The sequence below is a fragment of the Papio anubis genome, chromosome 15, assembly GCF_008728515.1.
Source record: "Papio anubis isolate 15944 chromosome 15, Panubis1.0, whole genome shotgun sequence".
NCBI classification, from domain to species: Eukaryota; Metazoa; Chordata; class Mammalia; order Primates; family Cercopithecidae; genus Papio; species Papio anubis.
This window is the reverse complement of record NC_044990.1, coordinates 1179966-1206858: the sequence shown is the minus strand read 5'-3', so window position 1 is coordinate 1206858 and position 26893 is coordinate 1179966. Positions and strand designations below refer to the sequence as shown.

General features: G+C 45.2%; 1 protein-coding gene across 10 annotated transcripts in view; it reads right to left on the bottom strand.

Annotated features, from left to right (window-relative positions):
* PSPC1 (paraspeckle component 1) overlaps window positions 1-26628 on the bottom strand; it is a 118183-nt gene extending 91555 nt beyond the window's left edge. For 4 of the 10 annotated variants that reach the window (XR_002518226.2, XR_001896650.3, XR_002518225.2 and 1 more), the window contains exons 1-3: window positions 25749-26628; window positions 18460-18761; window positions 5033-5128 (exon numbers count right to left, since the gene is read on the bottom strand). Coding sequence is in view for 4 of the 10 variants with exons in the window: in XM_017951121.3 (XP_017806610.1) it covers window positions 5033-5128; window positions 18460-18761; window positions 25749-26120 (770 nt within the window). In the remaining 6 variants the exon portion in view is untranslated. The remainder of the gene's footprint in view (window positions 1-5032; window positions 5129-18459; window positions 18762-25748) is intronic. The other 6 variants (XR_001896649.3, XM_021929481.2, XR_001896651.3 and 3 more) reach the window with 4 other exon arrangements.
* Window positions 26629-26893: the final 265 nt, after the last annotated feature.

The following is a 26893-nucleotide window of genomic DNA, read 5'->3' as shown; positions in this document are numbered from 1 at the left end:
CCAGGCTGGAGTGCAGTGGCGCAATCTCGGCTCCACCTCCTGGATTCAAGCGATTCTCCTGCTTCAGCCTCCCAAATAGCTGGGATTACAGGTGCGTGCCACCGCGTCGGACTAATTTTTGTATTTTCAGTAGAGACAGGGTTTTACCATGTCGGCCAGGTTAGTCTCGAACTCCTGACCTCAGGTGATCCACCCACCTCGGCCTCCCAAAGTGCTGGGATTACAGGCGTGAGCCACTATGCCCAGCCATAACTAGCTCTTATTAAGGTTTGCTGAGATCATTAACTATATAAACAAATATTGTCTATAAAGTCTATTCTTGTAACAACTTTGTACTTCTAGTTCTCCAACTCCCAAATCCAAACGTATGCTTTATTTCAAATTTGCAATGGTGACCTATAACAAGGAAAAAGTTAAGTGAAGAGGAAATCACAGGAACCCTTTAAAAAATGGCATTGTGGCCAGGTGCAGTGCCTCACACCTATACATCCAACAGTTTGAGAGGCCAATGCGGGCAGATCACTTGAGCCCGGGAGTTCTAGACCACCCTGAGCAACATGACGAAACTCTGTCTTTACAAAAAAATTAAAAAATTAGATGGGCATGCTGGCCCACATCTGCAGTCCCAGCTACTTAGGGGATACTGAGGCGGAAGGATCACTTGAGACCAGGAGGTAGAGGCTGCACTGAGTCAGCGATCATAATTCACTAACTTCAGCCCAGCAGGGCCAGATCTGTCTCAAAAAAAAGAGAGAGCATTTCTGAAGATGAGTAAATGATGCCATTGAATTAGGTTGGGTGGGGCTCTCACCTGTAATCCCAGCACTTTTGGGAGGCCACGCTGGTGGATCACGAACGGGCCGTATTCTCTAAGACCAACCTGCCAAACACAGTAAGGGAAATCCCCACCGAACCTGGGAGGCGGAGGTTGCGTGAGCTCAATCGGGCGCCTCACTGCACTCCCAGCCTGGGCAAGGTAACAAGAGCAAAAAACTCCACCCCAAAAAAAAAAAAAAAAAAAAAGCCAGGGCTGTGGCTCATGCCTATAATCCCAGCACTTTGGGAGGCCGAGGCGGGTGGATCACCTGAGGTCGGTAGTTCGAGACCAGCCTGACCAACATGGAGAAACCTCGTCTCTACTAAAAATACAAAATTAGCCAGGCGTGGTGGCACATGCCTATAATCCCAGCTACTAGGGAGGCTGAGGCAGGAGAATTGCTTGAACCTGGGAGGCGGAGGTTGTGGTGAGCTGAGATCGCGCCATTGCACTCCAGCCTGGGCAACAAGAGTGAAACTCCGTCTCCAGAAAAAAAAGAATAGATATGAATTATAATCAATGCTAATGCTGGGCCGGGCGCGGTGGCTCAAGCCTGTAATCCCAGCACTTTGGGAGGCCGAGACGGGCGGATCACGAGGTCAGGAGATCGAGACCATCCTGGCTAACACCGTGAAACCCCGTCTCTACTAAAAATACAAAAAACTAGCCGGGCGAGGTGGCGGGCGCCTGTAGTCCCAGCTACTTGGGAGGCTGAGGCAGAAGAATGGCGTAAACCCGGGAGGCGGAGCTTGCAGTGAGCTGAGATCCGGCCACTGCACTCCAGCCCGGGCTACCGAGCAAGACTCCGCCTCAAAAAAAAAAAAATAATAATAATAATAATAATAATCAATGCTAATGCTAATGCTTCCTCCCTGAAATACTCTCCTCCCTTGCTTCCAGGACACAGTCTGATGGCTCTTCCCGCCATTCCAATGAATGAATGCTCCCTTCTCAGTCGTTATTGATTTGTTCTGATCTTCCAAATCTCTACACACTAGAGAACTCCAAGGTTCAAGGTTTGGTGTTTTGACTTTAAAATATCATGTTCATAAATCCAGGCAGGACGGTTGCTCTAAATCCTAGGTATAAATCCAACTACCTGCTTGACTTACACTGCCAACACCTAAAACAGTGGCTAACACAAAGGCACTCCAAGTTTTATTTATGGAATAAGTAAGTGGGCCGGGCGCAGTGGCTTACACCTGTAATCCCAGCACCTTGGGAGGCCAAGACAGGTGATCACCTGAGGTCAGCAGTTCTGACTCCAGCCTGGCCAACATAGTGAAACCCCATCTCTACTAAAAATACAAAAAATTAGCTGGGTGTGGTGGCGCAGGCCTGTTATCCCAGCTACTCAGGAGGGTGAGGGACAAGAATCACTTGAACTTGGGAGGTGGAGGTTGAAGTGAGCTGAGACTGCACCACTGCACTCCAGCCTGGGTAACAAAGTGACACTCTCAAAAAATAAATAAGCAGGCCTTTGAGTCCCTATGCTTAGGCCCGTTCCCAGACTGTGGAGTGCTACTTTCATTTTCAATAAAACCCTTCATTCCTTCCTTGCTTTGTTTGGGCATTTTGTCCAATTCTTTGTTCAAGACGCCAAGAACTTGGACACTCTCCACTGTTACCATATTTTGGTGAGCCGGCCAGGAGGAAGTCAAGCAGGTTCACTACGACCGCTCAGGGAGACAGAACCCAGAAGCCTGGCATGTTGGCAAAAGGGTAAAGAACGTTTTTATTTTTTTGAGACGGAGTCTCGCTGTCATCCAGGCTGGAGTGTGGTGGCACGATCTCGGCTCACCACAACCTCTGCCTCCTGGTTCAAGCAATTCTCCTGCCTCAGCCTCCTGAGTAGCTGGGATTACAGGTGCATGTCACCATGCCCGACTAATTTTTGTAATTTTAGTAGAGACAGTGTTTCACCACGTTGGTCAGGCTGGTCTCAAACTCCTGACCTCGTGATCCACCCACCTTGGCCTCCCAAAGTGCTAGGATTACACGTATGAGCCACCACGCCCAGCCCTAAGAAAGTGTTTTATGGTTTGAATCTTCTGGAAACATCAAAGAAAGACAGTCACCGGGCATGGTGGCTCACACCTGTAATCCCAGCACTCTGGGAGGCCAAGGAAGGCGGATCACAAGGTCAGGAGATTGAGCCCATCCTGGCTAACATGGTGAAACTCCATCTCTACTACAAATACAAAAAAACTAGCTGGGCATGGTGGCACACGCCTATACTCCCAGCTACTTGGGATGCTGAGGCAGGAGAATCGCTTGAACCTGGGAGGCAGAGGCTGCAGTGAGCTGAGATCACGCCACTGCACTCCAGCCTGGGCAACAGAGTGAGACTCCATCTCAAAACAAAGAAAGAAAGACTGTCCTTGCCATCCACACTACAACAAAACTTTGGGACCTTGAACTTTGGGTTCATGGTCTCATAAATGAAAAGGGTCCCTCCACACTTTTGGAACTGTGCATCCACTGGAACCCTTGAGAGACCATCAAGCTTCAGATGATCATGCAACAAAGGTTCCAGCCAGTTCCAGGCGAAGACACCACCCCTAGCCATCGAGAAGCTACCCTGCCTCCACTAGATGGAGCAGGGCGAGAGTTCTGTGATCCCCAATAGGTAGAGACTACAACCCAAGTCAGCATGAAGCAGTTACAGAAAAAAAGACCACTGGTTCCTCTGCCTCCCATAAAGATTTATGAGGATCACATCTCTAAGTGGGGAGATGAGGCAAGAAAATAGAGTCTGGAAGCAGGGAACAGAAGGCCAATTCACAATTCAGCTATAACAGGAAATATCCTCTCCATAGGGCATACACCAAGTAAATGACTTTGTAACTTTACTTCATCCTCTTCATTTACACAGGGCATACCCCAAGTAGAGGGTATTGAAACTCACAAAAACTCTGTAACAGGGCCTTCGAGCCCCTATGCTCAGGCCCACGCTGCAGAGCGTACTTTCATTTTCAATAAAACCCTTCATTCCTCCCCTGCAAAAAAATTAAATAAGTGACTGATTTTTAAAAATATAATGCACTCTCCAAAAGTAAAGTAATTGGAGGGGAAAGGGAGGTGGCACAGGCAGAGAACAGAACTGGAGGCAGTCCATCTAGGGAATGGGACTGTGAGGCCATACTTGTGAAACATTTGGACTGCTATTCTACAACTTTTATTTGGTGTGTTCGTTGCACAGCTATTTGAAATGTTTAATAAAGCTTTATAAACTTAAAAAGAATGCACTCATATAAGCAGTTAATGTAACTATACTTGTATTATTCTAAGTGAAAGGGCAAAAGAATAAACATACAACATTTTGAAAATGAGCTATTTTTTGCAACCTCTAAAAGTTTTTCCACTGTGCCAGGTTATTAAACTAGGAATATCCTGCTCCATCCTGGCACACCAAAAGTCTCCTTTTAACCTACAATAGACTTGAAGCATAAAATAAAACTTAAGAAGTATTTTCAGCTGGGCGTGGTGGCTCACGCCTGTAATCCTAGCACTTTGGGAGGCCAAAGCGGGTAGATCACCTAAGATCAGGAGTTCAAGACCAGCCTGACCAACATGGTGAAACCCCATCTCTACTGAAAACACGAAAAAATTAGTCGGGCGTGGTGGCACACGCCTGTAATCCCAGCTACTTGGAAGGCTGAGGAAGGAGAATCGCTTGAACCCGGGAGGTGGAGGTTGTAGTGAGCCGAGTTCATGCCACTGCACTCCAGCCTGTGTGACAAGAGTAAGACTCCATCTCAAAAAAAAAAAAAAAAAAAGGTATTTTCATTGTTTTTCTGGCATAAATATTATTGACAGTGTCCTAGTACCCACCCTGCCCCAGTTATAAAAGTAGACATTTCTTTAAAAATTAGTATGTTTTACCCATATGAAAAAAGAAAACTATTAGCTAGGTATGGTGGTGCATGCCTGTAATCCCAGCTACTCGGGAGTCTGAGGCACAAGAATCACTTGAATGTGGGACGTAGAGATTACAGGGAGCCAAGATCACACCACTGCACTCCAGCCTGGGCAACAGAGCAAGACAGTATCTCAAAAAAAAAACAGAAAACTAGCATTCCATGTAGACTAGACCACTCTATTACCCAGATTATATAAATAAACAGACACCTCATAATCCAACAATATTTGAAAACAAATGTAATGAACACCCTTAATAGTACACACACAAATTAACTATTAATAAAATCTTACTTATGATATTGTTGAGTTTTCTGCATCAGCTTCTCTGGCAAGCCATCTTCATCATCAAACTGCTCCATGGGTTCCACAATGACTGGACGAGGGGTCCTGGATAGGTATAAAAGCATTCATAAAAATTAACACGGTGCCAAGAATTAATACCTTCTTAAAAGAAATGTTTTATAATAATAAAGATATATACTTAGAAAATGTCTCACTTGAGAAAAATGTCTCAGAAGTGTCATTTGTACTCATAAAAATCAGTCAATAGCCGAAGCAGTGGCTCACGCCTATAATCCCAGTACTTTGGGAGGCCAAGGCAGTCAGATCACTTGAGGTCAGGAGTTCAAGACCATCCAGGCCAACATGGTGAAACTCCGTCTCTACTGAAAATACAAAAAATTAGCCGGGCATTGTGGTGTGTGCCAGCTACTCAAGAGGCTGAGGCAGGAGAACTGCTTGAACCCGGGAGGGAGAGGTTGAAGTGAGTGGAGATTGCATCACTGCACTCCAGCCTGGGCAACAGAGCAAGACTCCATTTCGAGAAAAAAAAAAAAAAAATTCAGTCAATAAACATTTACTGAGCCAGAGAGAGATGACTGTCAAAAGCCACAAAAAGATGAGTAAATAAAGCAACAATCATGAACCAGCGTAACAGCTATAGTTAACATTTAGAAAGTATGATGAAAATGAGTTTGTACCTAACTCATGTTTTATATGTGTGGTCATCATCCTAGCCACTGTTTCAGCTATTGACTGATTTTTATGAGTACAAATGATACTTCTGAGACATTTATCTCAAGTGAGACATTTTCTTTTTTTTTTTTTTTTTGAGACGGAGTCTGGCTCTGTCGCCCGAGCTGGAGTGCAGTGGCCAGATCTCAGCTCACTGCAAGCTCCACCTCCCGGGTTTACGCCATTCTCCTGCCTCAGCCTCCGGAGTAGCTGGGACTACAGGCGCCGCCACCTGGCCCAGCTAGTTTTTTGTATTTTTAGTAGAGACAGGGTTTCACCGTGTTAGCCAGGATGGTCTCGATCTCCTGACCTCGTGATCCGCCCATCTCCGCCTCCCAAAGTGCTGGGATTACAGGCTTGAGCCACCGCGCCCGGCAAGTGAGACATTTTCTAAGTATATATCTTTATCATCAACATGTCCCACCACCTCAACCCACCCACCTGTGCCCACCACCCGGTTTCTCTGTATCGATCAGTATTGTTCAGAAAGTTCTTAAAAATGTTGGCCAGGAGGCACAGTGGCTCACACCTGTAATCCCAGCACTTTGGAAGGCCAAGGCAGGCAGACCACCTGAGGTTAAGAGTTTGAGACCAGCGGGGCGAACATGGTGAAATCCCATCTCTACTAAAACTACAAAATTTAGCCAGGCGTGGTGGCACATGACTGTAGTCCCAGCTACTCAGGATGCTGAGGTATGAGAATCGCTTGAACTCAGGAGGTAGAGGTTGCAGTGAGTGGCGATCGCACCACTGTACTCCAGCCTAGGCGGCAGAGCGAGACTCTTGTCTCAAAAAAAAATAATGTTAAAGCTGAGAATCAGATCTAAAACATGTCAGCGAAGTGGCTCACATCTGTAATTCCAGTGCTTTGGGAAGCAGAGGCGGGGAAGATGGCTGGAGCCCAGAAGTTTGAGACCAGCCTGGGAAAGATGACGAGACCCTGTCTCTATAATATATTTTAAAATTAGCCAGGTGGCATACACTACTCAGGAGGCTGAGGTGGGAGGATCACTTGAGCCCAGGAATTTGAGGCTGCAGTGAGCTATGATAAAGCCACTGAACTCTAGCCTGGGCAATAAAGCAAGACGTTATCTCTAAATTAAAATAAAAATAAAAGATGTTAGCCAGACAAAAGGGAAAGAGGGAAGGCAGAAGACACCAGATATTCAAGGAGAAAAGTTGGGAGAAGGAAGTGACAAGAAGAGTGGGTGATGAAAGATATGACTAGAGGCCCTCCTTCTTTACTGTTTTCTTGAGTAAAACAGGAGAAAAGCAGAGTTCATGGAGGGGAGGAGGAATAAGTAGAATGGATGGCACACTGATATTAAAATTTCCTTTGAGATCGGCTCTTCACCATGCAATTAAAATCTATTTATACTACCTTCAAAACAGTGATGCTTCAGAGAGAAAAAACTAAGCTAGAGAGATGAAGGGGGTTTTTGGACTCCAAAAGTTTCTCTTACACATAATACCAGAGATTAACACAGACTTTAGATCCTAAATGTTAAGAAAAGACACAAAATAACTTTTCAAAATTATTACTGAGTTAGTGAAGACATTTTAAGGAAACAGTTAAAGCAGGTATGGAACATCATGAAGTGGTGAAATGAGATTACAGAAACCTCACATAAACTGAATAGGAACCCAAAGGTAAAGAGACTTAAGACATGGTACTTCTAAAAGTACCCAAAAAGGCCAGGGCCAAAATGAAAATGATGCATTTTATGGACCATTCATTTGCTGGAAGCTATGGCAGGGCCACAAACAAAGAACAGTAACAGAACCAGACAAGAGGTACACCTGAGCAGAGGCCAACAAAGAAATAAGCAAACCCCTCCAGTAACACAAGACCACCCCCCTTCAAACAAACTTTAGAAACAGAGAATTAAGAGGGAAAAATGAACTAAGCAGATAATATGTCATTCATCAGAAATGACAAAAGTATATGAAGCCAAGGGAAACCGTAATCAGTAGTAAGAAAGAAAACTCTGACATCTCTGTACTCTCAAATATGTTAGAGATTTTAACAAATTGTAAACTTTTCACATGTAAGTTTGGGCCACTAGACAACTCTTACACAGTATGGGAGAGAAGAAGTACAGATTTCTAAGAGGGAACTTAATCGATACAAACAAATTTATAGTCTCCCTCTACCACTCTCTCTCTATATTCATCTTGCTCCTACAATTCCACTTCTAGAGACACATAAACCAGTAAGCAAAGATCAATCACAACCACATTCATCAATTACACAACATAAAAAGACCAAGGAACATGGGTATGTATTGTGTACAAGGGAATTACTTAAGGGACTGTATCTTATTTTTATTTATTGGAACACATGCTAAAATGTTAACATCTATGGTTTCATTGTACATACACCACTCCCTATAGAAGCTCCCTTTGTCCACCTTCTGACTCATCTTGTTTATTTCACTTTCATCTTTAGGTATAACCAAAGTTTGTAAAACTCAACCTAAGGCCGGGCACAGTGGTTCATGGCTGTAATCCCAGCACTTTGGGAGGCCAAGGCAGGTGGATCACTCAGGAGTTTGAGACCAGCCTGACCAACACGTGAAATCCCGTCTCTACTAACACAAAAAATTAGCTGGGTGTGGTGGTGCATGCCTGTAGTCCCAGCTACTTGGGAGGCTGAGGCAGGATAATCACTTGAACCCAGGAGGCGGAGGTTGTAGTGAGCTAAGACTGTGCCATTGCACTCCAGCCTGGGCAACAAGGGCAAAACTATTTCAAAAACAAACAAACAAAAAAAAACTCAAATTCTGTTTGCCATAGGTATAATAACTAAATTTATTCTTTTTTCTTGAGACAGTGTCTCACTCTGTTGTCCAGGCCGGAGTGCAGTGGCGCAATCACAGCTCACTGCAGCCTCAAACTCCGGGGCTCAAGATATCCTCTCGCTTCAGCCTCCCAAAGTGCTGGGATTACAGCCATGAGCGACTACGTCTGCCCAGGTTACTCTTTTTGCAAATGTAAGTATACAGTAAGTGGAAAACAGCTAGGCACGGTGGCTCATGCCTGTAACCCCAGCACTTTGGGAGGCCGAGGCAGGCGGATCACAAGGCCAGGAGTTCAAGACCAGCCTGACTAATATGGTGAAACCCCGTCTCTACTAAAAAATATAAAAATAATTAGCTGGGCGTGGTGGCGCACACCTGTAATCCCAGCTACTCAGGAGGCTGAGGCAGGAGAATTGCTTGAACCCAAGAGGCAGAGGTTGCGGTGAGCCGAGATCGTGCCACTGCACCCCAGCCTGGGAGACAGAGGGAGACTCTGTCTCAAAACAAAAAAAGTAGAAAACAGACGGAAAAGAAACAAATCAAAGTCTTCAACCATAATGTTAAATCTGAAGTTACTGCTTGGATTTTTGTTTTTCTCCCCATTTCACCACCAAGTCAATCATTAGTTTGGTTATAAACGTGAAGGACTGAAAGAGAGAGGCTTCGGTACTGAGGCCCTGGGGTTTAGAGCAGGTTATGAGCTATGTATCCTTCAGCTAGGAGGTTCACCCGCACTAGCCGAAGTTTTCTCATCGGTGAAATGGGATAGCAGCGCATCATAGGGTTGTTATGATAACGAAAGAAGAAAAGTAGGGCACTTAGCACAGTTCTTGGTAAAGAGAGTTCATTAAATGAAAGTGAAGTTGGCTGGGCGTGGTGGCTCATGCCTGTAATCGCAACACCTTGGGAGGCCAAGGCGAGTGTATCACCTGAGGTCGGTAGTTTAAGACCAGCCTGGCCAACATGGTAAAACCCCATCTCTACTAAGAAATACAGAAAAATTGGCTGGGCGTGGTGGCGGGCGGCAGCTGTGGTCCCAGCTACTCAGGAGACTGAGGAACGAGAATTGCTTGAATCCAGGAGGTGGAAGTTGCAGTGAGCAGAGATCACACCACTGCGCTTCAGCCTGCACGGCAGACTGAAACCCTGTCTTGGAAAAAAAAAACTGAAGGTTTTTTTTGGGTGGTAAGAGGGGAAAAAGTATTTCAGTGTTCTTTCAGGCCTGAAAATACCAAAATTTAAAGCGTTAATTTATTTACAAAAACACTTGAAAAATGTTTCATTGTGGAAAAACTTAAATAGTAAGTTTTGTAGAAGAAAGAAGGCCCCTGAAATCCTAACATGTGGAGAGGAGCTCTGATCACATTTTTGTGAAAACCACTTAAGACTTGCCTTTCTGTTGGATATATGCATAACGTTACATAAAGTGAATCACCTATACAAGCTTTTTTCCAGATATCCAATGTACTCAATGTAAAATGGCACCATTTTACGCACTGCATGCATGCACAATAATTTTTTTAACCATACCAACTAGTATACATCTGGGGTTTTCATGTTTTCTGTAATGATATATAATACAAATTACATATTTGTGACTGATCTTTCCTCATTGTGGCTGATCTTTCCTTAGAACTGTGGAAACAAGGTAGAATATACAGTACTAAAAACATGGCGACTTAAGGGCCGGGCAAGATGGCTTCTGCCTGTAATCCCAGCACTCTGGCAGACTGAAGTGGGAGGATCATTTGAGGCCAGGAATTCCAGGTTACAACGAGCTACGATCATGCCACTGCACTCCAACCTGGGTGACAGCAGAACTTGCCTTAAAAAAAAAAAAAAAAAAAAAGTGACTTAAAAGATACGCAATGTTTTGCGTATGTAATTTCTTTTTTTTTTTTTTGAGACAGGGTCTCATTCTGTTGCCCAGGCTGCCATGCAGTGGATTAACAGGATGATAATATTAATAAAATATTTTATGATGGAGAAAAAATAAAATCACTAGGATCTAACAATGATATCTTAAATTTACAAAATGACACAATAGATCTATGTGGTAATTTTAAGAAAAGGGATCTAATTTTTTTTTCTTTTTTTTTTTTTGAGAGACAGTCTCACTACATTACTCAAGCTAGTCTCAAACTCCTGGACTCAAGCAAACCTCAGCCTTCAGAGTAGCTGGGACTACAGGTGCCTACTACTACAATTCAGCTTGTTTTAATTTTTTTTAATTTTTCTTTTTGTTCTTTTGAAGACCTCTAAGAAATAAGGAAGTATCAATCTTTACAAATAACTACAAATAACAAATAAGGAAATATCAATCTTTACAAAAAAAGAAAGCAAAAAACTAAAATTGGATCCAATTAGCACTGATAGTTTATCAAGGATTAATGTTGCTTTCCTCAAAAGTTAAGTAGTAATTTATACTTACTAGCAGGTTTTTCTAGATAACTCATTACTTTCAACAGGCAATGGAAATATTATAATGTTTTTCTTAAAGAATTTTTTTTTTGTCTAAAAGTAATCTCATTTAATGGAAAGATATGATAAAGCAAATAAAATGTTGGAAAAAGTAATCCCTTTCAAATATAAACATAAAATAGGAAAAGTACAAAATTATTTTTGTACTCTTCTGCACAGGAAAAGCGTGCAGGAAAGAGTTTAAAAGAGCAAGCCTGGCCGGGCGCGGTGGCTCACGCCTGTAATCCCAGCACTTTGGGGGGCCGAGACGGGCGGATCACGAGGTCAGGAGATCAAGACCATTCTGGCTAACATGGTGAAACCCCGTCTCTACTGAAAAATAGAAAAAACTAGCCGGGCGAGGTGGCGGGCGCCTGTAGTCCCAGCTACTCGGGAGGCTGAGGCAGGAGAATGGCGTAAACCCGGGAGGCGGAGCTTGCAGTGAGCTGAGATCCGGCCACTGCACTCCAGCCTGGGCGACAGAGTGAGACTCCGTCTCAAAAAAAAAAAAAAAAAAAAAAAAAAAAAAAAAAAAAGAGCAAGCCTGCAGCGGGGCGCGGTGGCTCACGCCTGTAATCCCAGGACTTTGGGAGGCCGACGCAGACGAATCACTTGAGGTCAGGAGTTCGAGACTAGCCTGGTCAACATAGTGAAACCCCATCCCTACTAAAAATACAAAACTTAGCCAGGCGTGGTGAACATCTGTAGTCCCAGCTATTCAGGCGGCTGAGGCACTGAGGCACATGAATCGCTTGAACCCAGGAGGCAGAGGTTGCAGTGAGCCAAGAACATGCCACAGAACTCCAGCCTGAGTGACAGAGCGAGATCCTGTCTCAAATAAATAAATAAATTAATTAATTAAATTAAATCCTACCAGCTAGGAGCGGCGGCTTGTGACTGTAATCCTAGCACTTTGGGAGGCCAAAACGGGCAGATCGCTTGAGCCCAGGAGTTCAAGGCCAGCCTGGGCCATGTGGCGAAAATACAAAAAGTACAAAAATTAGCCAGGCATGGGGTGGCTGGTGCATGCCTATAGTCCCAGCAACTTGGGAGGCTGAGGTGGAAGGATGACTTGAGCCCAGCAGGTCGAGGCTGCAATCAGCTGTGATCATGCCACTGCACTCCAGCCTGGGAGGCACACTGAGACACTGCCTCAAGAAAAAAAAAAAAAAAAAAGGACAAGAACAATGGCTCACACTTGTAATCCCAGCACTCTGGGAGGCTGCAGCCGGCTGAGACAGGTGGATTGCTTGAGCTCAGGAGTTGAAGACCAGCCTGGGCAAAATGACAAAATTCACCTCTACAAAAAATACAAAAATTAGGCCTGGAGCAGTGGCTCACGTCTGTAATCCCAGCACTCTAGGAGGCTGAGGCAGGCAGATCACCTAAGGCCAGGAGTTCAAGGCCAGCGTAGCCACTATGGTGAAACCCCATCTCTATTAAAAATAAAAAATTAAAAAATTAAAAATTAAATTAAAATAAAATGGAAAAGCAAAATCTATGACAATCTGAAGAGCATTCTCTAAGGAAAGAGAATAAGAGCAAAGCCTCTGACAAGACTGTGTTGTAAAACAGCAGATATAGCATGAATCTCAGTTTTAGTATCAATGCTTAATAGTCAACAATAGGCCGGGCGCGGTGGCTCAAGCCTGTAATCCCAGCACTTTGGGAGGCCGAGGCGGGCGGATCACGAGGTCAGGAGATCGAGACCATCCTGGCTAACATGGTGAAACCCCGTCTCTACTAAAAATACAAAAAACTAGCCGGGCGTGGTGGCGGGCGCCTGTAGTCCCAGCTACTCGGAGGCTGAGGCAGGAGAATGGCCTGAACCTGGGAGGCGGAGCTTGCAGTGAGCCGAGATCGCGCCACTGCACTCCAGCCTGGGTGACACAGCGCGAGACTCCGTCTCAAAAAAAAAAAAAAAAAAAATAGTCAACAATAAGTTTTAAAATGCTTACAAATCAGCAACTAAGCTCCATGGAGCCAGGAAACAAAAACTTTTAAATTCAATTCTCTAAACCCTAAAACATCTGAATGATCCCAACCAAGAGCTGACAGCACCATACAATAAGCAAATACAAAGAACCTAAATACCTAAAAAAATAAAATTGGATGATTATAACCTGATTTCAAAGCTTAGGGTAAATATGGTAATTAAGCAAGTACGATTTTGGAACTGACAAACTGGTCAATGAAATCAAAAAAGTACAGATTTTTTTCCCAGGTTTTTTAAATAAAGATGCAAGGGTAACAGGGTAACAAAGGGGAAATCATAAATCTTTTCAATTAATGGTGCCGAACAACTGGAGACCTGCACAATAAAAAGGATTTTTACGTTACACTCAAAATGTATAAATGTAAAAGCTATAAAATTTCTCAAGAAAACGTAAGAAAAGTTTTGCAATCTTAGGCAAAGATCATACAAGGACACAGAACCATACAAGAAAAAAAAATTGACAAAATCGGCCGGGCGCGGTGGCTCAAGCCTGTAATCCCAGCACTTTGGGAGGCCGAGACGGGCGGATCACGAGGTCAGGAGATCGAGACCATCCTGGCTAACACGGTGAAACCCCGTCTCTACTAAAATATACAAAAAACTAGCCGGGCGCGGTGGCGGGCGCCTGTAGTCCCAGCTACTCGGGAGGCTGAGGCAGGAGAATGGCGTGAACCCGGGAGGCGGAGCTTGCAGTGAGCTGAGATCCGGCCACTGCACTCCAGCCTGGGCGGCAGAGCGAGACTCCGTCTCAAAAAAAAAAAAAAAAAAAAAAAAAAAGAAAGTTAAAAAAATTGACAAAATCTAGACTTCACAAAATATAAAAACATCTGCTCTTGAGGGTCACTGTTAAAGTTAAAACACTTCACAGATGCAATGGCTCACACCTGTAATTCCAGCACTTTGGGAGGCTAAGACAGGAGGATAGTTTAAGCTCAGGAGTTAGGGACCAGTCTGGGCAACACAGCAAGACCTCGTATCTACTTTAAAAAAAAAAAATCAAAAAATTAGCCAGGCATGGTGGCGCACGCCTGCAGTACTAGCTACTCAGCAGGCTAAGGAAGGAGAATCATTTGAGCCCAGGAGGTCAAGGCTGCAGTAAGCCGAGATCACTCCACTGCACTTCAGCCTGAGTGACAGAGCAAGACCATGTCCCCAAAAAATAAATAAATAAAAAGAAAAGAAAATTTAAAAACAAGCCACAGACTGGGAGGAAGATTTATGATACAGACATATCTAGATTTGATAATTCATTAAGAAGACAATCTGCCCAATTAAAAATGAACAAAGAGGGGCCGGGTGCGGTGGCTCACACCTGTAATTCCAGCACTTTGGGAAGCTGAGGTGGGCGGATCAAAAGGTCAGGAGATCAAGATCATCCTGGCTAACACGGTGAAACCCCGTCTCTACTAAAAATACAAAAAAAATTAGCCAGACATGGTGACTGGTGTCTGTAGTCCCAGCTATTCGGGAGGATTAGGCAGGAGAATGGCGTGAACCCGGGAGGCAGACCTTGCAGTGAGCCGAGATCGCGCCACTGCACTCCAGCCTGGGTGACACAGTGAGACTCTGTCTCAGAAAAAAAAAAAAAGAACAAGGGGGACATCTAAAAAAAATGGACAAAAAAATTTTAGGTATTTCAGGAAAGATATGTAATTGGCCAAAAAGCACATGAAAAGATGCTCATCATTAGTCATGAGGAAGCTAAAATTTAAATCATGATGAGATTGCGCTAAACTAACTAGAATATCTAAGTCTAAAAAGCACCAAGTGCAACTGGGCACAGTGGCTCACACCTGTAATCCCAGCACTCAGGGAGACTGAGCAGGTGGATCACTTGAGGCCAGGAGTTCCTGACCAGTCTAGCCAACATGGCGAAACCCCATCTCTACTGCAAAAAAAAAAAAAAAAAAAACAACTTAGCCAGGCATAGTGGTGCACGCCTGTATTCCCAGCTACTCAGGAGGCTGAGGCACAATCATTACTTGAACTCAGGAGGCAGAGATTATAGTGAGCCGAGATGGAATCACTGCACTTTAGCCTGGGTGACACATGGAGACTCTGTCTCAAAAAACAAATTAACAAAATATTAAAGATACGCTGGGCATGGTGGCTCATGCCTGTAATCCCAGCACTGTGGGAGGCCAAGCGGGTGGATCAGGAGGTCAGGAGTTCAAGACCAGCCTGATCGAGATGGTGAAACCCTGTCTCTACTAAAAATACGAAAATTAGCCGGGCGTGGTGGCAGGCACCTGTGATCCCAGCTACTCGGGAGGCTGAGGCAGAGAACTGCTTGAACCTGGTGGCAGAGGTTGCAGTGAGCCGAGGTCACGTCACTACACTCCAGCCTGCGCAACAGTGAGGCTCCATCTCAAAAAAAAAAAAGTAAAAAAACTAAAATTAAAAAAAATTAAAAAATTAAAAATAGGCCAGGCACACTGCCTCAGACCTGTAATCCCAGCACTTTGGGAGGCCAAGATGGGCGGATCAAGAGCTCAAGAGATGGAGACCATCCTGGCCAACTTGGTGAAACCTCATCTCTACTAAAATTACAAAAATTAGCCGGGCGTGGTAGCACGCACCTATAGTCCCAGCTGCTCGGGAGGTTGAGGCAGAAGAATCACCTGAACCCGGAAGGCAGAGGCTGCAGTGAGCCGAGATCGCTCCATTGCACTCCAGCCTGGATGACAGAGCAAGACTTCGTCTCAAAATAATAATAATAATAATAATAATGATAATAATAATGATAATAATAAGGCCAGGCACGGTGGCTCACGCCTGTAATCCCAGCACTTTGGGAAGCCAAACTGAAGTCCAGAGTTCAAGACCACCCTGACGAACATGTAGAAACCCCGTCTTACTAAAAATATAAAATTAGCCAGGCATGGTGGCGCATGCCTGTAATCCCAGCTATTTGGGAGGCTGAGGCAGGAGAATTGCTTGAACCCAGGAGGCGGAGGTTGCAGTGAGCTGAGATGGCGCCATTGCACTCCAGCCTGGGCAACAAGAGCGAAAACTCCGTCTCAAAAAATAACAATAATAAAATAAAAAAAAAATAAAAAATAAAAACACCAAGTGTGGGTAAAATATGGAGCAACTAGAAGTCACTCACTCATTGCTGGTAGGAATGTAAAATGGTACACCACTATGGAAAAGAGCTTGGCAGTTTCTTACAAAGTTAAACATACAGAATTTACCCCTAAATATTTACCTACGTCACATGAAAGCCTAATATTTACAAGAAGCCTTGTAAACAAATACTCATAGTAGCTTTATTCACAATGGCCAGTAGTTGTAAGCAACTCAAATATCCATCCATATATCACGGACAAAACACAGTTATGTCCATACTATGGAATACGACTCAGCCATAAAAAGGAACAAAATACTATACACACGAAGATATGAATGAAATCTCATAAACACATGCTAAGCAAGAGAAGCCAGACACAGAAGAATACATACTATATGATTTCACTTAATATTAGAAAACACAAAACGTATTTATAGTAACAGAAATAGCTATCTAAGGCAGGTAGAGTACAAAATAACTGTAAAAGGGCACAAGAGAACTTCTGTGGGGTAATGGAAGTGTTCTGTATTTTTATTATGGCAGTGCGTTACATGAGTACATATGTTTGTTAAAACTCATTGAGCTCAGCCGGGCGAAGTGGCTCATGCCTGTAATCCCAGCACTTGTGGAGGCCCAGGCAGGTGGATTACTTAAGGTCAGAAGTTCCAGACCAGCCTGGCCAACATGGTGAAATCCAGTCTCTACAAAAATACAGGACAGGCATGGTGGCTCATGTATGTAATCCCAGCACTTTGGGAGGCCGAGGTGGGCGGATCACCTGAGGTCAGGAGTTCCAGACCAGCCTGCCCAACATGGTGAAACCCCATCTCTACTAAAAATATAAAAATTAGTCAGACACAGTGGCTTACGCCTGTAATCCCAGCTACTCGGGAGGCTGAGGAAGAATTACTTGAACCTGGGAGGGAGAGGTTACAGTTCGTCGAGTTGCCACTGCACTCCAGCCTGGGCAACAGAGTAAGACTCATCTCCCAAAAAAAAACCAAAAAAACAAAAACCAAAAAAAAACCACCTCATTGAGCTCTACAACAGAATTTTTTTTTAAATTATTTTATTACTATTATTTTTTTAATTTTCTTTTTAAACAGAGACAGGGTCTCATTGCAACCTTGACCTCCTAGGCACAAGTGATCCTCCCATCTCAGCCTCCTGCATAGCTGGGACAACAGGGCAAATAGCTGAGACTACTGTGCACTCCACCACGCAGCCCCCAAGATGTTTTTATGTTGTTGTTGTTTTTGTTTTTTTTAGGCAGAGTCTTGCACTGTCGCCCAGTCTGGAGTGCAATGACACAATCTGAACTCACTGCAACCTCTGTCCCCCAGGTTCAACCAATTCTGGTGACTCACCCTCCCAAGTAGCTGTGCTTACAGGCATACACCACCAAGCCCGGCTAATTTTTCATATTTTTAATAGAGACAGGGTTTCGCCATTTGCCCAGGCTGGTCTCAAACTCCTGAGCTCAGGCAATCCACCTGCCTCGGCCTCCCAGAATGCTAGGATTACAGGCGTGAGCCACCGAGCCTGGCCCAAGGTACTATTTTTTTTGAGACAAGGTCACTCAGTCACCCAGGCTGGAGTGCAGTGGCACAATCTGGGATCACTGCAACCTCTGCCTCCAAGGTTCAAGCAATTCTCGTGCCTCAGCCTCCTGAGTAGGTGGGATTACAGGGATGTGTCACCACGCCCAATTAATTTTTGTATTTTTAGTAGAGATGAGGTGTTTTTTTTTGTTGTTTTTGTTTTTTTGTTTTTTTTGAGACAGTCTGTCACCCAGGCAGGAGTGCAGTTGGCACCATCTCGGCTCACTGCAACCTCCGACTCCCAGAGTCAAGTGATTCTCGAGCCTCAGCCTCCCCAGTAGCTGGGACTACAGGTGCACATCACCATGCCCAGCTAATTTTTGTATTTTTAGTAGAGTCGGGGTTTCCTGCCATGTTGGCCAGGCTGGTCATGAACTCCTGACCTGAGGTGATCTACCCGCTGAAAGTCTGGGGCTTGAGCCACCGCACCCCTGAGGTGCTTTTTATGAAGGTAAATTAGATGTCAATAAAGCTGGTAACAGTTTCTGAAAGGATTATCTTAACTTCATAGATTTTACTTTGTATATATATGTTCAGTAAGTTAAATGAAATCATAATACAAAACACTGCTGAGATTTAAACTCTGAAGTTTGAAGAAAGTACATGACTCTTGACTCCTACAAGTACACAAAAATTTCTTACTTGTATTCACTGAATATTTACTCAACACCTACTTACCATATGCTAGTATCAACTGCAAGGAAAGACAGAATTCCAGAACAAAGAGAAGCCCATATGTAAATGGATAGAAGAAGGACAAGATATTTAAAACTTACGTTGTTAGCAAGAATGCCCCATCACCACATCTTTCCAGAGCCTTTCGTGCAGGAGGTTTTGCTGCAAATTCTACAAAACCTTTTCCCGTAGCTCTACCGCGATCATCCACAACCACAACAGCTTTCTCTACAGGACCAAACTGAGAAAATGCTTGCTCTAGCAGCTCATTGGAAACAACTGGAGAAAGGTTCTTGACAGTTAAGGCAGCTCCATGCGTAGCAAAGCGAATTCGTAGAGGTCTGCTCTTCAAAATAGTGCCATCCAGCTCTGCTTTTGCAATTTCAGCCAGTGTTCTGGATTCCTTTTTAGGAAGAAAAAACATTGTTAGAAGATGATAGTAACAGAAAAAATTTAAAACACTCTTTGGCTTCTATGGAGAACTAGGCAGCTTTAGCAAATGGCTGACAGGGTCGATTTGATTTTGTATCTTTTAACTTTGGTATCACAGGGTTTTTAACTATTCAATCATCATTTTAAACATTTTAATTAAAAGGTCCGAACTCCGTTGTTTTGTTAAAAGTAATCATTTAAAGATTAGCTCCTCTGGGCCGGGCGCGGTGGCTCAAGCCTGTAATCCCAGCACTTTGGGAGGCCGAGACGGGCGGATCACAAGGTCAGGAGATCGAGACCATCCTGGCTAACACGGCGAAACCCCGTCTCTACTAAAAACACAAAAAATTAGCCGGGCGAGGTGGCGGCGCCTGTGGTCCCAGCTACTCGGGAGGCTGAGGCAGGAGAATGGCGGGAACCCGGGAGGCGGAGCTTGCAGTGAGCTGAGATCTGGCCACTGCACTCCAGCCTGGGCGACAGAGCGAGACTCCGTCTCAAAAAAAAAACAAACAAATAAAGATTAGCTCCTCATAAGGCTAGTTACCAACTATTAAATATTCAAAGCAATATAGTTTTAAAATCTCCTACATATATTAAAAACATATTAATAACTTGACTAGAGGCTGGGCACAGTGGCTAACCCCTGTAATCTCAGCACTTTCAGAGGCCGAAGCGGGCGGATCACCTGAGGTCAGGAGTTTGAGACCAGCCTAGCCAACGTGGTGAAATCCCATCTCTACTAAAAATACAAAAATTACCTGGGCGTGGTGGCGGGCACCTTAATCCCAACTACCTGGGAGGCTGAGGTAAGAGATCTCTTGAATCTAGGAGGCAGAAGTTGCAGTGAGCCGAGATGGCGCCACTGCACTCCAGCCTGATCAACAGAGCAAGACTCTGTCTCAGAAAAAATAAAAATAAAAAATAACAATAACTTGGCTAGAAACTATCATCAAAGGAATAATTCTCTCCACACCCTTATGTTTTTCATCTCTTTTCTTTTTTTTTTTTTTTGAGACAGAATCTGGCACCGTCACCCGGGCTAGAGCACAATGGTGCAATCTCGGCTCACTGTAACCTCTGCCTCCCGGGTTCAAGAGATTCTCCTGCCTCAGCTTCCTGAGTAGCTGGGACTACAGGCGAACGCCAGCACCCCCAGCTAATTTTTTGTATTTTTAGTAGAGACGGGGTTTCACCATGTTGGCCAGGCTGGTCTCGAACTCCTGACCTCGAGATTCGCCCACCTCAGCTTCCCAAAGTGTTGGGATTACAGGCATGAGCCACCGCACTCGGCCTGTTTTTTATGTCTTAATAAAACATCCCGCCTCTGTACAGCCAGACAAATCACCTTTTCTTTTTATTTTCATTTCTTTTCAATATTATATGTAAAAACTATTAGTTCTTGGGTTTTTTTTTTTAAGGGGAGGGAGGTGTCCTGAGACAGGGTCTTACTCTATTGCCCAACCTGGAGTACAGTGGCACAATCATAGCTTACTGCAGCCTCAAACTGTGGGGCTCAAGGGATCCTCCTGCGTCACCCTCCCGACTAGCTGGGATTACGCATGTATGCCACCAAGTCTGGCTAATTTTTTAATTTTTTGTAGAGATGGGGGGTCTCACTATATTGCCTATGCTGGTCTCTTGAACTCCTGGCCTCAAGCAGTCCACTCGCCATAGCCTCCCAAAGTATGAGATTACAGGTGTGAGCCCCCTTGCTCTAGCCAATGTCTTATTAATGACTTCTCCTGAAATACTGGCATGGGTTACACATTTCTCACCATCACATGAAGAGAAACAAAGGCAACATTCACAAGCTATAACAGTTCTCGCCATTATATAGAGAAGCAAGTGTACAGATGCACTTATTATAAACTAAAAAATATGCTCATTGCTGAAACTACAAGGTAAGAGAACTTCCTTCTACTTGGAGAATTCAAAGTTGGTGTAGAATATGGGCAGCACCTAAAACAATAAATAAGGAACTGGTAAATGTAATAGCAGTACGTCTTTTTCACTGTGTTATGGGAACTCTCCAGGGACAACTGAAGAGGCTTTACATGTATATGTAAGAAGAATACAAACATACTATCTTATGAAAAATGTCTTAAGGTCACAAGAGCTCTTTATTCAATCCCTAAAATGTTCATGACAGCTTGAAATTATTGCCCTTTATTGCAAAAATCTACCTATAGAATTATTTTTCCAAAAACAAATGAAGTTACCCTTTTTAGAGACATACTCATCCCTCTGTATCCATGGATTCAACCAGAAGTAGATCAAAAATATTTAGGGCCAGGCCCAATGGCTCATACCTGTCATCCCAGCAGTTTGGAAGGCTGAGGCAGGCAGATCACTTGAGGTCAGGAGTTCAAGACCTGCCTCCTGGCCAACATGGCAAAACCCAGTCTCTATCAAAAAATACAAAAATTAGCCAGGGCATGGTAGTAAGCACCTGTAGTCCCAGCTACTTCGGGGGCTGAGGTGGGAGAATCTCTTGAACCCAGAAGGCAAGAGGTTGCAGTGAGCCGAGATCACACCACTGCACTCCAGCCTGGGTGACAGGGAGAGACTCGGTGTCAAAAAAGAAAAAAGAAAAGAAAACATTCGGGAAAGAAACAATTTAAAATAACACAGACAGGCAGGGTAAGAGAGCTCACACCTGTAATCCCAGCACTTTAAGCCAAAACAGGAAGAATTGTTGAGGCCAGGAGTTTAAGACCAGCCTAGGTAAAACAGCAAGACCTCGTCTTTATTCCTTTAAAATAAAAAATAAAATTTAAATAAAAGAAAATAAAATAGGCTGGGTGCAGTGGCTCATGCCTGCAGTCCCAGCACTTTAGGAGGCCGAGGTGGGCAGATCACGAGGTCAGGAGTTCAAGACCAGCCTAGCCAGCATGGTGAAACCCTCCACTAAAAATACAAAAAAAAAAAAAAAAAAATTAGCCAGGCATGTGGCATGTGGCTGTAGTCCCAGCTACTCCGGAGGCTGAGGCAGAATCGCTTGAACCCGTGAGGCAGAGAATGCAGCGAGCTGAGACAGCGCCACTACACTCAGGCCTGGGCGATAGAGTGAGAATCCATCTCAAATAGATAACTAAATAAACCAAATAATACAGCATAACAGCTATTCATTTGGCATTTACATTGTACTAGGTATTATAAGTAATCTAGAGATGATTTAAAGTATACAGGAGGATTGCATGAGTAATATGGAAAAACAATGCCATTTTTACACAGTGTAAGGATTTAAGCATCTACGAATTTTAGTACTGGAGGAGGTCCTAGAATCAATCCCCCCCAGATACTGAGGGATGATTGCATTCTAAACAGTCATTTTGTTTATTGCTTTTAATTCACTAGTAATAGTAGTAGCGGTTAGTAAACACCTAAAAAGAGATGGGCACTTCCTTACCTAATACATCATATAATCCAACAACTCTTGAGAAGTAGACTTTAGAAACAGTCTTGAAAGTAAGAATAGGGCCAGGCGCAGTGGCTCACGCCTGTAATCCCAGCACTTTGGGAGGCCGAGGCAGACGGATCACGAGGTCAGGAGATCGAGACCATCCTGGCTAACATGGTGAAACCCCGTTTCTACTAAAAATACAAAAAAATTAGCCGGGCGTGGCGGTGTGCGCCTGTAGTCCCAGCTGCTGGGGAGGCTGAGGCAGGAGAATGGCGTAAACCCGTGAGGCAGAGCTTGCAGTGAGCCGAGATCATGCAATTGCACTCCAGCCTGGATGACAGAGCAAGACTCCGTCTCAAAAAAAAAAAGAAAGAAAGAGAGAATAGGAAAAAATATGAAGACATTTTATGGGGTAATAACATGTATATTTTGATAGGGGTTTGAGTTAAACAGACATATACATTTGTCAAAATTCACAAACCAGTGGCCAGGCATGGTGGCTCACACCTGTCATCCTAACACTTTGGGAAGCTGAGGCGGAGGGATCACTTAAGCCCAGGAGTTTGAGACCTGCCTGGGCAACATGAGAGAGACCTTGTCTCTACAAAAAACAAATAAAAATTAGCCAGGTGTGGTGGTGTGTGCTTGTGGTCCCTGCAACCTGAGGGGTTGAGGTGTGAGGATCACTTGAGCCCAGGAAGTCGAGGCTTGATCAAGTGAGCCATGATCATGCCACTGCACTCCAGTGTGGGCACTCTGTCTCAAAAGAAAAAAAAAGAAAAAAAAAAATCACCAACCAGTACACTTAAAATTTGTGCCCTTTACTATATGTAAATTTTTTTTTTTTTTTTTTTTTTTGAGACGGAGTCTCGCTCTGTCACCCAGGCTAGAGTGAGTGGCACGATCTCGGCTCACTGTAAGCTCCGCCTCCCGGGTTCACGCCATTCTCCTGCCTCAGCCTCCTGAGTAGCTGGAACTACAGGCGCCTGCAACCACGCCCGGCTAATTTTTTTGTATTTTTAGTAGAGACGGGGTTTCACCGTGTTAGCCTGGATGGTCTTGATCTCCTGACTTTGTGATCCGCCCGCCTCAGCCTCCCAAAGTGCTGGGATTACAGGCATGAGCCACCGCGCCAGGCCAAAAAAGATAACTTTTGCATAAAAATGTTCACCAAATGGCGAGCTGTTTATCTAATGTCCAAAAAATAAAGAAATGCATTTATAATATTCAAAATTTAATGATTACTTAACCCGAATTTTAAGGAAATTTCCCTATTTCATTATTATTAGCAGTTGTGAATATTTGCCCTTCTCTTGAAGCCGCTTATATGTTGAAATGTTTGCCCTAAAAAATACAGTCTCTTGGCTGGGTGCCGTGGCTCACCCTTGAAATCCCAGCACTTTGGGAGGCCGAGGCGGGTGGAGCACGAGGTCAAGAGGGCGAGACCATCCTGGCCAACATGGGTGAAACCCTGTCTCTACCAAAAATACAAAAATCAGCTGGTCGTGGTCGCATGCGCCTGTAGTCCCAGCTGGGAGGCTGAGGCAGGAGAATCGCTTGAACCCGGTAGGTGGAGGATGCAGTGAGCCAAGATCCCGCCACTGCACTCGAACCTGGTGACAGAGCAAGATTTCGTCTCAAAAAAACAGTATCTTAAAGGTTTTAGAAGTACATTAATTTTTTTAAAAAGAAAAAAGTAATAAAAATACAGTACCACGTAACTACAATTTTCTCTACATATTAAGATTTTGTATCGTCCAGACAGAGAACCCAATTTTGAAAGTCAAAGCTTGCCGGGCGCGGTGGCTCAAGCCTGTAATCCCAGCACTTTGGGAGGCCGGGGCAAGAGCGGATCAAGGAGTCAGGGAGATGAGAGACCATCCTAGCTAACCAGTGAGGCAAATCTCTACTAAAAATACAAAAAACTAGCCCGAGGAGTAGGCATATATGAGAATCCCAATACTCTGGAGGCTGAGGCAGAATGCGGCGTGAACCAGGGGAGTGGAGCTTGCAGTGGAGAGCTGAGATCAGCCACTGCACTCAGCCACAGGCGACAGGTGAGACTCCGTCTCAAAAAAAAAAAGAAAGAGAGTCAAAGCTCCAGGCTGGGCACAGTGGCTCACCCTATAATTCCACTTTGGGAGGCCAAGGCGGGAGGATCGCTTGAGCCCAGGAATTCGAAAGCAATCTGGGCAACATGGCGAAACGCTGCCTCTACAAAAAAATTACAAAAATTAGGCGGGCTTGGGGGTGCATGACTGTAGTCCCAGCTACTCGGGAGGCTGAGGCAGGAGAACTGCTTGAGCCCAGGAGCTGAGATCACGCCACTGTACTCTACCCCGGGTGATAGCGAGAGACCCTGTCTAAAAAAAAAAAAAAAAAAAAAAGGGCGTAAACCTTCGCTATTTTTGTTTTGTTTTGTGATCTCAGCTCACTGCAGCCTCTGCCTCAGCCTCCCAAGTAACTGGGACTACAGGCGTGCACCACCACGCCCAGCTAATTTTTGTATTTTTAGTAGAGATGGAGTTTGGCCAGGCTTGTTCAAATTTTTAAAAAATATAAAGGAATCACAATTTTTGCATAAATTATTGGAAAACTTTTCAAAATTTAGATTACAAGAGAGTAAGCTATATTACTCTGATACTAGGGTATGTATCAGTAATTTATGAAGTAGTACTGTGTATCACCTATTCTCCCCCTATAAAAATGTGGAACTCTCCAGCATGTTTGGTAGAGAAACACTGTATTAGACACATAAAATTAAACACCGTCCCATTACCGCAGATTAAACGGCGTTACTTGAGTACAGAGTTTGGGCACCTAAGCAGTTTGAGGTAAAAAGCAAGCTGCTCTGAGGTGAGAAATCAAGTGGGAGTCCAAGGCAGGAGGATCGCTCGTGCCCAGGAGTTCGAGACCAGCCTGGTCAACATGGCGAGACCCCATTTCTATTAAAATAAACAAATTTAATTTAGAAAGAAATAAAGTGGTCTACCCTTAAACGCATATAGGTGTCGTTGAAGCCAAGGATGGGATGTGAAGAACTGTCTAAGAAGCAAGTCTCCTGGATAGACCCTCACCAGTGATTCGTCTGGTGCGACTCAAGCTTCCGTTCCACATTGACGTTCACTTCGTTTCTATTATGGGACAATTTTTGCCTTGAAGAATTCTCATCCCAAAACGCCGCCCGCCCCTGCCCCCGGGCCCTTTCGGTACCCGGGCAACGGGGAACCCTGGAGCGCTCGCGGCCTGAGCAGAGCGCACCGTGCCCGGGCCCGCGCCGGGCAGCAGGCCCGCAGCCACCGCAAGCACGACCGGCGCGCGGCGGCAAACGGCGGCCACCGAGCGCGCAGGAAATCCCGGGACCGCGAACTCGAAACCCGAGGGGAAGCGGCCAGTCCCGCCCAGGGGAATCGGTGAGGCCGAGCGGCGCCACGGTTGCCGCAGCTCACGGAGACGGCGTCCCAGGACGAGGGGGGCCTCAGCCCACGGCCCCGCGGCCGCCCCGGCCGCCCCGGCAGCCCTTTTGTTCCCTCGCGCGGGCGGCCTGACACTCACCAGGCGGATGAAGCCGAAGCCACGGTCCCGGTTGATGAAGACTTCGCTGGGCTCGCCATAGCGTTCGAAGAGCCTCTTGAAGTCCTCCTCCGTGATGTCGGTGGGCAGGTTCCCCACGAAGAGGCGGCAGCGCTGCGTGTACGTCTTCTCGCCCGGCTTGAGGAAACTCTTGATGTCGATAGTGAACCCCATCTCCTCGTCCGGGTGGTCCTCCGGCGGCGCGGCCGCGGGCGGTGCCGGCTCCCCCGCAAGCGCGAGCGCCATGGCTGCCGCGGCCGCCGGCTCGCTCTCGCCCGCCGCGGACTCCAGGGCGCGAAGGCGGGCCGGGTTTTTCTCAATGCGCACTTGCTTCAGGTTTCCTCTTAACATCATCTTAGGGAGTTCGCCTCGGACGCCGGATACAGGCCTAGATTTCTATATAGCGTGTCTATATATATGTATACGTCTCTAGATACACCTATGGCAACAAAATATCGACAATCAAGAGACCGCTATGTAGACGAGTCGGCAACTCGTGCTCCGCCGACTCACACCCGCGGCAGCCGCACATTCAAAATGGCGCTGCCACAAACTGCAGTTGGAAGAAGAGACGCCGGCACAAGCCCCGCCCCTCCGCCAAAGCCGGCGCCGGAATGACGCGCCTGCGCATTTCCCGGCACCAAAAAGGACGGTTGACTCGGACTGCGCATGCGCACAACATTGCGCGTGCACTCCCCAATCCTCCTCTCGGGTCGGGGAAGAAGTCCCTTTCCATCCTGCTAAAATAGCAGACTGTTGTTGGCTGTACTCTTGGGACAAATCATGTGATGTGTGCAGCAGTGTGTGAAAATACAATGACTTGGGTAAACATCCTTACCCTTTTAGATATCAAGCTCATTTTTCTGTTTGCTTTGTTTTGTTTTTTGAGACGGACTCTCGCTCTGTCGCCCAGGCTGGAGTGAGCGGCGCCATCTTGGCTCACTGCAAGCTCCTCCTCCCGGGTTCCCGCCATTCTCCTGCCTCAGCCTCCCGAGTAGCTGGGACTACAGGCGCCGCCACCACGCCCGGCTCTTCTTTTTATTTTATTTTTTTTGTATTTTTAGTAGGGACAGGGTTTCACCATGTTAGCCAGGATGGTCTCGATCTCCCGACCTCGTGATCCGCCC